Source organism: Siniperca chuatsi, linkage group LG5 (genome assembly GCF_020085105.1).
Source record: "Siniperca chuatsi isolate FFG_IHB_CAS linkage group LG5, ASM2008510v1, whole genome shotgun sequence".
Classification (NCBI taxonomy): domain Eukaryota; kingdom Metazoa; phylum Chordata; class Actinopteri; order Centrarchiformes; family Sinipercidae; genus Siniperca; species Siniperca chuatsi.
Window position 1 is genome coordinate 7,143,407 of NC_058046.1, and position 14,871 is coordinate 7,158,277.

At 38.2% G+C, this 14,871-nt stretch overlaps 1 protein-coding gene across 1 annotated transcript; it reads left to right on the forward strand.

Annotated features, from left to right (window-relative positions):
* Positions 1 to 3,973: 3,973 nt before the first annotated feature.
* tm2d2 (TM2 domain containing 2) lies at positions 3,974 to 13,717 on the forward strand. The gene is made up of 4 exons (XM_044196506.1): positions 3,974 to 4,372; positions 4,911 to 4,998; positions 5,075 to 5,190; positions 10,451 to 13,717. Exons 1-4 carry the CDS (start codon positions 4,107 to 4,109, stop codon positions 10,662 to 10,664), a joined length of 684 nt encoding a protein of 227 aa, XP_044052441.1. The 5' UTR covers positions 3,974 to 4,106; the 3' UTR covers positions 10,665 to 13,717.
* The last annotated feature ends 1,154 nt before the right edge of the window (positions 13,718 to 14,871 follow it).

Below are 14,871 nucleotides of genomic sequence, written 5' to 3' on the forward strand. Positions count from 1 at the left end.
AAGTAGCATTTTCGAGTTCTGAGTTGTCTGGAAAGCTACATAAGTGGAGTTCCATTGTACTTGATACCGATGACCGATAATCTCACGAGATCAGGGCGAAGGCGGCTTCAGTCTTTGGAGTTGCTCTCCACTTGCAAAACTTCGAGGCATGATGGGAAACGCCTGGCTCTCCCCTGATCGACCAGCTGATTGGTTTAGATGTTGGATCAACAACATGACGTTTTATAGAAACATTTATTGTTTGTTTCATTGGAGATAATTAACACTATGAAGTTTTATTCTGTAAACAGAATAAGTGCTGTGTGGTGTCAGCTAGAGAGGCGTTCAGTTTATAGTTCTCAGACTGCATACAATCTATGCTCCAGTCTACAAAATGAATATTGCTTACTTAATTCTTTAAGTATCATAAAGAAACAGAAAACTTTTGCAGCTGGGAAGTGAGGATTCTTAAAATAACATCTGTGGAGTACAGATGTGAAGCCCTGGCAGTCTAAATATCTGATAGTAGATCAATATAGGCTGAATTTGTGTATTTTGACTATTGATTCCTGTTTTGAATTTCTTTAGTTTGAGAAGGACAAGCCCAGCAATCGACTCTGGGCAGACGATTTATATACAGCGGCAAACTGATATGATGGCTGGCTTACATGAGAATTCCAGCCCATTTAAATGTTCATGTAAAATAATTAAGTAACATCAAGGTTAACTATTAACCAAACACTGTCACGCGATCACAGATGGCCTATAGCATTTTAGCCCAGGCTATAGCATTTTAAGAGGCCACCCTGTCATACAGAAGAACATCAATAAAACAACAGTAAGGTTACTGGAGTACAAGCTGAACAGATTGGTCTTTTTGTCACTGCCCCTGCTGCCGGAGTTCATCTTCAACAAGTTTGCATCTTTGCCACTTCAGGCGCTTTTCGCTCCACTACGAAAGAGCACAAGCAACAGTTGGGAAAACGTACATACTGGAGAATACTGTAACAAAACACAGCTGTCAGACGTATGAGGAATGAATAGGAAAATTATTTGAATGAAGAACAACTCTGAAATACCAGTGCTGCACAGCAGTAACATAAATGCAATTAGTAATGTAGAAAAGACAGAACCTCTCGCAAAGGGCATTTGTGAAGATCCACAGCTGTATGTATCTTTAAATGCTAAGCTACCCTTGCACAAAACCCAGGAGTTACAGAAAGAAGGGCTTCATCAAGCGGAGACCTAGATTTACCATTCGATATATTTGAATTAGGGAGAGCCATTTCAAATGCACAGCAAAGACGGTATCTGTTACAGCATGTTAGCTCATATGAAAGACAGAGACCTTGAAGCAGTTTGTTTAACATGATATAAGATACAGGCATAATCCCGTGGATATGGAAGCAGTCAGTTACAGTACTAATACTAAAACCAGGTAAGGATTCATCAAATCCATCAAGCTTTAACATCACAGTTAGGGATGACCGTGGAACGGACGGTAACAGAGAGACTGACACACTTCCTAGAGAGTAAAGACCTATTTTCTACCAATCAAAGTGGATTTTGTAAAAGGAGAGAGACGATGGACTCTGTCTTACGTCTGGAATCAGAACTCAGGAAAGCTCAAACCAATAAAGAAATGGTGATTGCTGTGTTTGTCGATGTTGAAAAAGCATATGATATGCTATAGGCTCTATACATTTTAGCAATAAATCTTTTAATCAAAACTATTAGCAGCGACAACCGGATTACTGGCACATGTGCACGGAGTTGCCGCCATTGCCTATGCCGAGGACATCACTGTTGTAATAAAAAATAAAGCTGAGATGGATGTTTTAAGCAGTCATTTGAACAAGCATCTGGAGCTAATCTAAATCATGAGTTTGGATTGGAGATGAGAGTGACAGAAAAATTATTAACACTCAATTCAAACAAGAAATGAATATACTAGGCTATATACTTGGTCTGTCCATCTGTAACTGAAACTGTGGTGAAAGAAACTGGGAGAAAAAACTGTGTGAAATTAAAGATGAAGTGCAGGAAAGGGAAAATGAAGATATTAACTAGCCTACAGATTAAGAATAGTCAAAACCTTCATCCTGTCCAAACTCCTCTTCCTGGCAAACATCCTTCCTCCAGCCAACAAAATGATAACTAAAATAAACAAAGAGTGTGTCAACTTAATTTGAGGGACAACCAGGGGAGTTGCCAAATGAGAGCTAACGTATAAAAGCAAGGGATGTGGGGAGCTTGGGGGCTGTGGAGTTTGGTATCAGATTAAAAATGGCTTTTGTTAAGAATGTTTCTGCCCCCATCTCCAGAAATGCTCTCTGGGTTGGAGGTCGCTCCTTGTGGAGAAAGAGGAGAAGGAGAGCTAGAAACGGTCCAGATTACAAACTACTATATGGAGATATTATTACACAAAAATCTGTCAGAGAGCATTCGAGATGTTCGGTGGCTTATCTCCGTTAACAGACTTCCTGTAAGAGCTGTTGTTTCATGGAGTTGTGTGTAACTACCAAATAATGTCCCATGATTTACTGTAATGATGATGAAACAACATCTCCTGATAGACTGTTACAGTGCTCAGGAAGTCTGGTCTATACTGCAAGACGTAAAAGTGGGAATATTCCATTACGTATTCTTACCTGGTGTCAACATACTGACAAAGTGAAAAACAAGTGCAAAAAGATCCGCAATATACTGCGATGTCTGTCAGGGCGAGATTGGGGAGCGAACAGGGCATCTTTATTAAATATTTATTGGGCTCTTATGAGAGCAGTCCTAGATTATGGATGTATATCTTATATGTCTGCAGCAGAAACCAACTTTAAAAAGCTTGATGTCAAACAGGATCAGGCTCTCCGAATTTGTAGTGGAGCATTTAAAACATCACCAGTATCTACAATGCAAGTATAAATGGGGGAAATGCCTCTAAAAATTAGGAGGGTCAAGTTTATTTTGCCGTATTAGGTTAATCTGCAAGGACATAGTAGATCACACCCAACAAAGGCCATTTTACAGGAGTGTTGGGAGCATAATAAATCCAGATTTTACAGTTTTGGGTGGCTAGGGAATGCTAAGACGCAAAATGTATGCCTATGTAATCTAAAACTAAGCCCCACTGTTCCATCATCAGCCATACCTCCATGGAGATTCATTGTGCCATCCACAGATACAAGTCTGCAGCAAAAGTTAAAAGAGAAACATAAACTGGTATCAAAGTGGACAATAGTACAAAACCAGAGACTGGGCACACAGGTGCTGCTTTCATCGTCCCTCAATGTGAGGTAGCAGTGAAAAAGAAAGTATTAGACCATCTCTGAGTGTACACACCTGAATTACTCAGAATATTGTTAGCATTACAATGGGTGGAAGAAAATAACCAACCCAGTGTTGTAATCGCTTCTGATAGTTTTTCAGCGCTTTTAGGCATTAAGTCTGGAATGTCGTCATGAAGGCAGGATATTGTGTATGAAATCTTTCATGTGCTGCTCAGGTTACATAGGGGATTGGATATCTTCTTCCTTTGGGTTCCTGCTCTGGTAGGGGTGGAAGGAAATGAGAAGGTAGATTGACATAAAGTTAATTGACATACAAATACCGAAAAGTAAAGCAGAGGTTAAAACTATCATAAAGGATTATATGCACAAAACCTGGCAGCAATACTAGGACTTAAGTGACACAGGAAGACATCTTTACAATATTCAAACATGTACTGATAGATTACAACAGGTGCAATGAAGGAAGAAGGGAAATAAGATCACTAAATGATGGAAAACACAATATTACATTGGGGAATATGCAAGGAAAGACGTCATGAAAAGTACGCAATCTTCTAATTAATTACTTAAGAGTAACAGGAATAATGGAAAGAATCTAGTTGTTTTTTTAATTTCTGCCAATCTACTGCTCCACACTCCAGTCCAGTAGGTGACGGTATTGCACCTATAAGCTAGTTTGCCATCCGCTATTAAATAAACTCAGGGAAGAAGAAGACGGCGCTTTTTGACGACGTCATACACTCGAAACCCAAACAAACCTTTGTAGATGGCTAGTTAAAGATTGCTGTTAACCATGAATGGCTATTTTATTAGGATGAATGTAGTATTTTGAGGGAGACAATGATTTCAGTTAGCTATATTCTGTTGTGTGGACAGTTCCTGCTCCTACTGACGGTGATTCTGTTACAATGTCTGGAAGGAATTCACTCCCAGAACTCATCGACAACGGAGACTCCTGCCGCTTCTCCTGGTCCGGGAGCTACCGCACTCCCGTTCAGCGAGCAGCCGCCTGAAATTGTGAAATATGAAATACTTGTGGAAAGCACGAATTATACAGAGCCCTATGAGTACAGACCCCCGTCACCGGTCGTCCTTTGCAGTTATCTGTAAGTAACGTACAGTAACGTTAGTCTTGCTAGAATGCTATTCGTTAGCAGGTTAGCTAACCTAATGCTAACTGCGCGCAGCTGCTGTTGTGAGACTGACACAGCAAACTGTTTTCAGAAATCTGTCACTTGTACATCAGTAATCCAGTACCCAAAACAGCGCTGTTTCCAAATATCTAACATGATCTATAATACTTTTAGAATATAACGTTATAACGTTATATCATTAAATAAGGCCAATTAAAATAATAATTGAAATAAAGTCCAGCATAGGTAATATCTTGTATGCCGAATTTACTCTGAGGTCATATTAATAAACAATAGCCTTTAAATCATGTTCTACCTGGTGTGCATTGTTGCGAATAATTCAGGGGTTTTTAAACTTAGATTTTATGAATTAAGTTTGGCGTGCGTTTTCCAACTACGGAGATAATGGAATCTACAGTTGCCTGTTGTAGGTTATAAGTAATTTTCACAGCAGTGGCATGCTACATTGTTCACGCTCTGTCTTTCATTATACATTCAATATATGATGAAGACCGGAGGAGTTCATCTACTGTCAAGACCCTGTGGATCATGCAGGCAACCACAGCGCCTTTCTGGAGATGGGCCATGGTTGTGTTGGGGTAAGTGCTGTTTTTTAAGAACATTTTATGTTGTTTATCATTCGGCACTTAATTTATTTACTGTTTTTATCTTTAGTGGGGTGGCCAGACTCAAAAAGAGGTGAACCACACACCGGTTAGCTGCACTGCACTTGACGATATAGAGTGTGCCGGACCCAGAGAATTCCTCAGAGGAAATGTACCCTGCATCAAGTAAGGGATACCCTGCTCGACACACAACTGTATAAATCTACATGTGCCAAAACACCAAAACTTCATGCAAAACAGTATTAATTTAATGTGTTAATTCCTAGAATTGTTAAAACACACGCCTACATTTTGAAGCAGCTGATGTGTAAATTTAATGTTCCGTTAAAATCTCAATCTCAAATCTCTCTTTTTATCATATTCTCTGGCTTTACCAGTTAATGGCACTGTAAAGGTAAATGTCGATGTTATACAGTTAGGTATGAAGGTGATAATGTATGCTTGTATGAAAGGCATAAACGATGTTCCCAGGCATCCCAGAGACATTCCGTTATTTCACCCAGTCTGCAAAAAATTTAAAATGAATTATTAAAGTGGTCAAAATTTTAAATGTTCCCATGTTCTTTTGCCACCTGTGCAAACCTGGCTGGTAGCTAAAATTAGGGATCTGTTTAAAAAAAAAAAAAAAATCACAACCAAAATATGAAGAAGCACACAGGAAATGCAGGTCAATTAATTCTTCCAAAGTGAACAGTAGTTAATTAACAACACATTTCTAAATTGGTTTACCGTTACATATAGTTCATAATCTGTCTGTTCACTGAAGGGAGCAGGTCATTTTTGACCCGTTTCAAGCATCCTCTCATAATTAGTCTCTATACCAAATTTTGAACCACAAATCCATTTAATGTTCATAAGTACCCTATTTCTTATTAATAAATGGGTGATTAACCCTCAGTTAGGATAGTGAATGTTGGGATAGTGTTTTACACCAGTTCTTTAAAGAAAGAAAGAAAAGAAAAGAAAGAAAAACATTCACAATCACATTGTATGATACTGTACATGCTATAACAGCTGTAATGATTTCAGTGGATTTGTCTGAATGTGAAAAAGTCAAGAACAATTTACTTACGGGATTTATTAAAATTCACCCCGAGTTACCGACTTAACAAGCAAGGCTCTCTGAAAGTTTGATGGAAATTTTACCTAGTTTTTTACATTTTATAGACTAAGCAATATGTAGATTAATCCAAAAAAAAAAAAAAACAATCGACAAATGAATCAATAATGAAAATAATAATTACTTGCAGCTCTGGTGCCCCACCTACCAAATATGCAATATGATAGGTAAATGTCCTGTCATTATTAATAAAAGGAGAAGATGACAAAGGGCCTGCAGTGTAATTGTGTAGCTTGTTAAATGTTTTTCCCCTTTTTTCACTTTATTGTCAATATGTCACACCTCATCCTTCACATGTCAAGTGACAGTGTCGTTTTTTTCCCTCTCATATTAAGTAATTGAGAAGCAGATTGACAGCACATTGGATGATGGATCCATTCAAGATGTACTGTAGCAGCCTGCTTTATTATGAAAAAACTTTGCTGTCACTGACAGTGGGCTGTTTATTGTCCATGCCTATTAACTTAACCTGGCATGTAACTTTTTTAAATTCCCATATAATTTTTTACTTAAATCTTTAAGAAACATAAAGAGAAAGCAGGTATATGAGAAGGGAAAGTTGCTCTCAGTCCAGACTTGTGGGCTTACATTGGGATGTGATGGTGTGACATCTACAGATAACAAGAAGCTGGAGCCTAATAATCTCCCCTGTTAATTGTCAACATTGTACTGTGTAGAAGACAGAGGAGTTATGTAAGAGTAGTCAACGTTAGGCCAGATGGTGGTGCTAGAGGACAGGTCATGAGCTCACTACAATCGATGGGCTCCGTCTTCAGATATTGTGTCTGTGTGAGAATCGGGCCAGGAGGTACGCTCATTAGGAAATGGAAAGTTGAAACTGATGTTGGCATCAGAGGAGAAGTTGTCGAGTCGCCAAAATCAATGGGCTTTCTTCCTGTTGGGTGCATGGTAAGATTCATATCAGTCTAGCCATTAGTTTTTGAGATGGGTTGGTCACAGACAAACAAAGGAATGAACAGACAGGTGATTGCGCAACCTTTGCACCTCGGTGGTGATAGTGTTGTAATGTCTAAGCATCTATGCACTGGTCTTCTGGATGAACACTTGTGGTAACTTGTACGACCGATGAACTTAGAGCTGAGTGATTTAGTCGTTTTATGTATTGAAATTTGAGCTGAAACAGTTAATCAATTAGTCGATCGACAGAAAATGACCTATTTTGATAATTGATTAATCATTATCTGATATTTTTTTAAACAAAAAATTCTCTGTTTTCTATCAGCTTCTCAAATGTGAATATTTGCAGGTTTTGACACTTTGACATTATACTAAATATATTTTGAAATGTTGAATATGTCAACGTGGGCTTTGGGAAATTATGATGGACATTTTTTACAATTTTGTGACATTTTATAGACCAAACAATTAATCCATTAATTGTCTTAACAAGCTGTAGCAAGTAATTTTTTTTTAGCTGCCGACTTTTAATTCCAGGAAATTTACACAACTGTAGCTAGCTAACGTTAATTCTGTGAGTTGGTGAAACAAAAAAAAAGAAATCTTGGCTGTTGCTCTAGTTCTCTGTATGCTGGATGTTTTGGGTTTTTTTTTTTAAAAAGAGGACACATCATTCATCATGTCATTTTTAATGTTATGATAAAATAAGTGGGCTGTGTCTTTTTACTGTTCAAACAAAGACCCGCAAAGTGGCAAGTCTTTTTGTACATAAATGAGGTGAATGCCAATTTCTAGCCAACAGGTTCCCCGATAACGGTCATGTGCATAGATATATATATATATATATATATATATATATATATATATATACGTAGATACCGCATCTGGCTTGTGAGATGCGTCTCTGCCGCCGCCATCTTGCAGCAGGGATCTAGCCAGTTCATATAGATATCAGACAGACGTTTGTGCTGCTTTTGGATATTCTAAGGAAAGAAATGCCTAAACCAAGCAACAGGGAATAATAATTCACAGGTGCAAAGTTATATTACAATATTTTACTGTTACTAATGTGTTGAATGATATATCACAATAAGTAATCCTTCTTTTAAGCAAACATAAAGTTAAGTGACTTTCCTGATACTAAGTAAAGCTAATTTATGTCATGTAAAGAAAAAAAACGAAGTATCAGAATGGTTAGTGTAGTTAGCATATTTTATTTGTTTATGTTGTTTGTTAGCTTGTTAGCTTGAATAGTAACTGGCAGTGGCTGACACAGCGTTAGTGGCAATAATATCTGCTACAATGTTACAGTGTGTTCACATTGTTATTACGTAACATTAGTAGATAGTGGAAGGAAGCTCCAGGGTCCGGTTTACATCCAAAAACTGCACACTACTATATTTGTCAAAACTTTCACTTCGCTAACTCAGTGCAAACTCTCGCTCTGTACTGTACTGAGCCCGCTCTGCGCTGGAGGTTTCAGGTTTCTTTGCCGGTGGCATTGCGATTGGCTTTCGAATTTGTGACATCACAAATCTAGCTTGCCCGAGTCTGTTTGAATCTCAGATTTTAGGGAAGTGTACAGACATCTCCCCCTTCAGTAGAGGAATGTGAAAACACCTCTCTAGTGAAACTGTGAAACATGGTCTGACATTTTACGGGACTTAAACATAAGAAAAACACATTTTTGAGTGGAAGAGTACTTTTAAAAATGTCTCTTCAACTTGTTCTTACTCCCACAATTTTCCCTCTTCGTATATAATTTTCTTCAAAACGTAGGTAAATTTGCGCTTTTTCATACAGTGTATTGTAACTATGGAAGCAAAGGGATTTACACATTTGGTGCTGTAAGCCTCCAAGTGACAGGGTGCCAAACAACTGCCCCATAGCCTTCAATGTTAACTGAGACCAGAAATTTCAGGAGGAAAGCACAAAAAGAGACTTTTCTAACCTGCGTTTCTTGTCACATTTCTGACACTACACACACAGAAGGGTCAGCAGAGTCTCCTCCCTCTCACAATATCACAATTTAGGTGATAGGAGTTACAGTCTTTGAGTCGTAAGCAGGAGTTTGAGAGGTGCGCATCAGCTTAATCTCTATTAAATTAACTTTCTGACCTGTCTAAATGGTGTGTTCAAAGCACCTCTGGGAACAAGTACAGCTTCACAGAGCCGCCAGCATGGCTGCTCTTAGTCTTATTACAGCCATATATCCTTAGTGTATTTACTGAGACACTCTAATCAGCTTTGCCTCTTAATTCTTTTAGTCTCTACAAAAACAGGTAAAAAAGCATTCTGTTTAAGGCTTAGGCTAGTACTTTAACATCAGACATTAAATCCATAAGATGTTTTGGATTATTCAGCCTTTTTTATTTTAAATCAAGTTGCTCTTTCTTTTATTTTTTAATTTTATGATACTTTTATGATTTTTATTTGTTGTTTTTTGTATGCACCGCCTAATATATGGTGAAATGACTCAGACCCTGTTGAAAACGAGATGATGCATCTCAAGGGGATCATCCTTTTAAACAATAAATGTGTTAGTTTAGTTGAATCAGTTGAGAGATTGAATACAGTATACATAGATAGGACTGAGACATGAGTACTGAGGCTAATGCACACACAATTTTTTTTTAACAAAATAGAGAAAATATTGGTAGAGCAACTCTTTTACAGATTTACATCAAATAGACATGCAGTGTTCATTGTTAGAGATGTTTCTACCTATACAATATGCACTGTAGCTATACATAATTCCAGATCTACAGCTCAAGTTCAGATGTTGGTATCAGGATTTCACCACTAGAGAGCAATGTTTACAAATGTATAGAACCACCACTTGACTTTTTTTTTGGCCATGTTTGCACAGTACACCATGTTCTCCCAGCATCTCTCTGCATTCATCAGCACATGAGGTTAATCTCTGTTGTAACTGCATAGAGATCAGAGACGTGCAGCACCTGTAAAAAGACACTACTGCATTCTAGTCCTTGGATAAATGCTACCTTTGTGAAGCTTATAATGTTTAGTTTCTGTGCAGACTCTGTCCACCCATTTCATTGTAGAGAACAGGTGTTGCTTTTATTGTATCCACTCCTTCAGATAGATAGATCAGAACTGCAGGTGTTCTTTTAAGGCCTTGTGGTTTGTTTCATCTTTATCATATTAGTATTTCCATTATTTCTGCTTAAATATTGCCGTTTATTTTTTTTAATTTACATATTGAACTTTACAATTATACAAATGATTGAGGCTAAATGTATTAAATGGTGTTGTAATTAAATGTAACATTTAATGTTCATGATTTATTTTATATGCACAGTTGCTCTTATTTAATTCCAACTGACATTTAATTGCCTTCATTGTCCTCTTGTACCTTTTGCACAGATACACGGGACACTATTTCATCACCACGCTGCTGTACTCCTTCTTCCTGGGATGTTTCGGGGTTGATCGTTTCTGCCTGGGCCACACCGGCACTGCTGTCGGGAAGCTGCTCACCCTGGGAGGCCTGGGAATCTGGTGGTTTGTAGATTTGATCCTGCTCATCACTGGCGGCCTGATGCCCAGCGATTACAGCAACTGGTGCACCTACTACTGAGACCGACAGTAGAGTGTGACCGAGTACTCTGGCCACTTCTCAGTCAGATATTATCAGTTAAATATTGAAAACTCCAGGGAATTGGCCTCTGCCTGCCATGGTTATGAATCTGTGGGCTGGTTTGTTCTAAGGGGATTTATAGCTGTGCTGCAAAGTGGAGTCCAGGGACCTCCTGAGAACTCCTAAAGGGTTCCCAGGGCTCCTGAGAAAAATGTGGAATAATTTGATTTCATTATAATTTAATTTGCTTGAAATTTCCCACCTTGAGAATGCATAGGAATGACTATTGTACTCAGCTTTCACCAGAGCGACAGTGATTCCAGTGCTACTTTTTAGCACTAAATTATGAAATTGGGTCACATTTCACACCTGTAGTTTAGTTTATATGGTCCGGACCAAGGAAAGAAATTAGACTTTGCTACCTTTTAGTTCTGGTCTGCTTCATGTTGACACTGACTTGAGAAGGACACAAGCACAACACACCTCTAGAAGAACCGATTTATGGGGGAAAATCACTGCACTCCTGGTGGCAGAAACATGTGTTACCACGGTTACCAAATGATTTGCATAAATATATACTGTACATTGTTTATAAGATTGCTTTGTTGACAGCTGACTATGAGTATATGGATTTAATAGTAGTTCAGCACTGGTGGTACCGTGTTACCACAGTTACCAAATGATTTGCATAAACATATACTGTACATTGCTTATAAGATTGCTTTGTTGACAGCTGACTATCAGTACATGGATTTAATAGTAGTTTAGCACCGTGTATCAGTCAAGTCACTGCAAAAATCACATCTGCCATCATAAAGTCCGGTGGTTGATCGCTTGGCTTTCACACCACAAACTGACTGCACCGGAGCTTGCTGAGAGGGAGCTTTCACACCCACCTGTTTGGTTCGGTTTACCAAATTCTGGTGCTTTTCATACTGTGGTGCAGACTAGACCATCCTCCAAGCGGAGAGTGGTTCATTTGTGGTGTGAAAGCAAAACAAACCAAACCAACCAGATTGTTTTTAGTAAATATGTGATTTTAGCAGTAAAACATGGTACACAAAACCCCTTTTTCTCCCTTTTTACTTGTTCGTCACTGTATATATGATATAGTACAAGGTCCAGTTTCAGTCTATACTAGTAATAGTCATCAGTTATTTCTTTACGAGCTCTTTGTGACACTAGAGAACATAAACACATATGGCCCAGTAAAGTGCAGCATGACTTGCAATTTGATTCCCCCATGTGGGACCACGTAGCAATAATGACACAGGATGACATCACAATGTACTTTTTTCTTCTTGCTTTGTTTGGACCAAATTAACTGAACTACAGGTGTGAAAGTGACCTGAAATCCTACAAAATGTTCTTAACATGAAAAGTGAAGCACATCAGGGTCTGTGGCACCGGTTTGGGAATTAGCCCTCATGTCCTGAAAATGATAGAAAATGCAATTCTGTCTTGATGTACATTGGAATCCACATGTCCTGTAGCTACAGTCCCACTCCTAATGTCACATATTGTTCATACACTGTAGAGTGATACAGCCAAGTTGTCACTGTTCACATACATAATATTGCATACCGACCAAGAATCCTCCATTCCAGTTAAACTCTGAGCAATGAGCTTAGAAATATATTGCAGTTTCCTGAGGGCAACATCCTACACAGAGTTATCATAGCGTTCCTTCTTCAAATGACCAAACAGCCCAACTTTGACCCTTCACTGTTCTGACTTCTGTTCTCTCTGCTGCTTTAATGAGTTCCAACTGTACTTTGATTGATTAACATTACAGCCTCAAGCTCAGTAAGAACATAAAACTCAACATGGACAGTGTTCACATAAGTCATGTGGACGAGCTGATGATTTAGTGGTTTTTAGGTTTGACTCTAGGAATGTTTTGAGACGGGGAAAGCAGTAAATTCCTTCACCTTGAAAAACTGCATCTGTGCTGTGGGACAGCATTTCCCTCCTTTCATGTGTAGAGTCTGACCCTGTTCAAATGCCTCACACTAAAACAAATTCTGATCTTCATTGACTTTGTCCAGCTAAGCTCAGGTCTCACATTAAATATCTTAAATGTGTTATATCTTATTAAAAATCTTATTCTTCCACTTTCTGCATTTCTCATCTTTACCTGAACTGAAGGTTTATGTGCTCTTTCATAGCTACAGCGGGTTTCATTACCTAAGGATCCATAAAACCCTTTTAGGTCATAAAAAGTTGAAGAAGACATGATCGTTAGCATGTCAACTCTTCTCATACAGCAGCAGCAAAATGCTTTTAGCAGGCAATATATTTTCAGCTGGCTTAATCTTTTGTAGGGGGAAGAATAAAGACACTGTTTTACATATTGCAATTTCCCACTTAATTCACACTATGGCAATTTATATACTGTCTTACACACCTGTATAAAATTTGTACAGAGAGTTTTTCATACATAAGATCTTTCCTTTAATGTAATTCTTTGCTTTATTTTATTTTCAGCTCTGCAGAATTGCCCTATATGAGTTTAAAAACATACTGAAACATACTGTGTCAATGCCTCTTTGAAAACTGTAATGTTCTGGAGTCTCTTGGCCTTGTAAGATACTGTATATAATATTGATCTGCCCAATAGAAGCTTCACTTGGGAAGCGTTTTATATTCTTTAACTTTAATCCACTCTACTATTTATTTATTTGCTTTACACGTTTCATGTGTTGAGTCAGAAAAGACATGTTCCTTGAAACTACCCCGAGTCTTATGTTTATTTGACAATGTTTCCTTTTCAGATGATCTCTTGGCTTGTTTCTCCTGAAAATAAAAAACGTATAAAGGAAACATGCCATTTGAGATGAAATTGAGGGATAGGGGTACTCAGTTAATGAAGGGAGGTTATACCAGATTGTTCTATTGTTGATTTTTACTGTGCTCTTCAACTTTTTATTTAAAGCTACATGTGCTGCTGGAAAACCCAGTTTCCCCTTTTGTGATGGTGAGAAGGAATCTAAAGTGTCTCATGCTGTATTTATCACTGTTCACAGTTGTGACTCAATAAAAAGTATCTGGTACAGTGTGTTCTCTTAATTCTGGGATTAGATAATGGTCCCTGGTTGGGCCCTGGTGATAGAACATGTTTACTTCCCTTATCCTGCCTTTGGCTAGACTAGATTATCACTGAGCTTGTCAGTATATTACCCTGTAAAATTACCTGAAGGGTTGAGTGCGACTTACAGTACAGTAAATGCACAAAGTCGAACCTGTTTGAACTCTTTGCAATGGATTTGTGCAACAGCCAATCAAAATACTGACATCAGGGCACTTAACATTCAGTTTGGTACTGCTACAGTCAACTCATACTGAAAGTGATCAGCTCATAGTGTAAACAATTCAATTTACATGATTTCACTTGGAAAATCCCCCTAGTATCAGTACTGCTTTCCAAGGAGTTTTGGGTACATATTTATTCCATATATTCATTGGCCATATATAGAAGAAAAAGTCAGTATATTTCCGAGGTTTGTGGGTGGACACACTTTATTTAAAAACTGTGATAGTCCAGGTTGTTTAAGCAAGTTTTACAGGGATACATGAAGTTAATGTTAATGTCACAGTGGATGTTAGCTTTTATGCTTTGACATAAGTGAGGTTCAGGATAAGAATAATGTTCTTGCTTGAGGCCCAATGTTACTCTGGACAATCCACAGAAATCGCTGTCAACAGCTTTTATACTTAATAATGAGGCCTGTGGATTAGCCAGAGTAATTAGTACATTGTCTCTGGAAACAGAAGCAGGTGCAGACATGTCATTTTTAAACGGTGTGAGCACCACAAATGGAATTGCATTTACCACCATTGTATTGGGGTGGAGAAATCTCAGAGATGGATTTCTTAAAACATGGGCAAACAAAACCATAACTATCTGCATGTATTTGGGTGAAATGACCCTTTAACCCTTTAACCAGTTTGTGGTGATCATTGTATTCCAGGAGTTATTTTGTGGCAAATGTTACAGTTCATTTCTTTGGTGTACACACCTGTTTTGTCTAATTTAACTTCAGTCATTAATTTCCTTCATTAAAATAGTTTGTATGGTCATTCAAATGTAGCTTTGTTACTGGGGTGTGTTTACAACTGTGGCTTGCTGCCTCAGTCGGAACCATAGACTGTATATAGAGATGGACGACATGACAGCTCCCCAAAAGTGAAGCCAAAACATTTCGAT

Coding starts and splice junctions, on each gene's coding strand:
- tm2d2 (XM_044196506.1), top strand. CDS start 4,107: ATGATTTCAGTTAGCTATATTCTGTTGTGTGGACAGTTCCTGCTCCTA. Junction 4,373..4,910: donor GTCGTCCTTTGCAGTTATCT/GTAAGTAACGTA, acceptor TATATGATGAAG/ACCGGAGGAGTTCATCTACT. Junction 4,999..5,074: donor TGGGCCATGGTTGTGTTGGG/GTAAGTGCTGTT, acceptor TTTTATCTTTAG/TGGGGTGGCCAGACTCAAAA.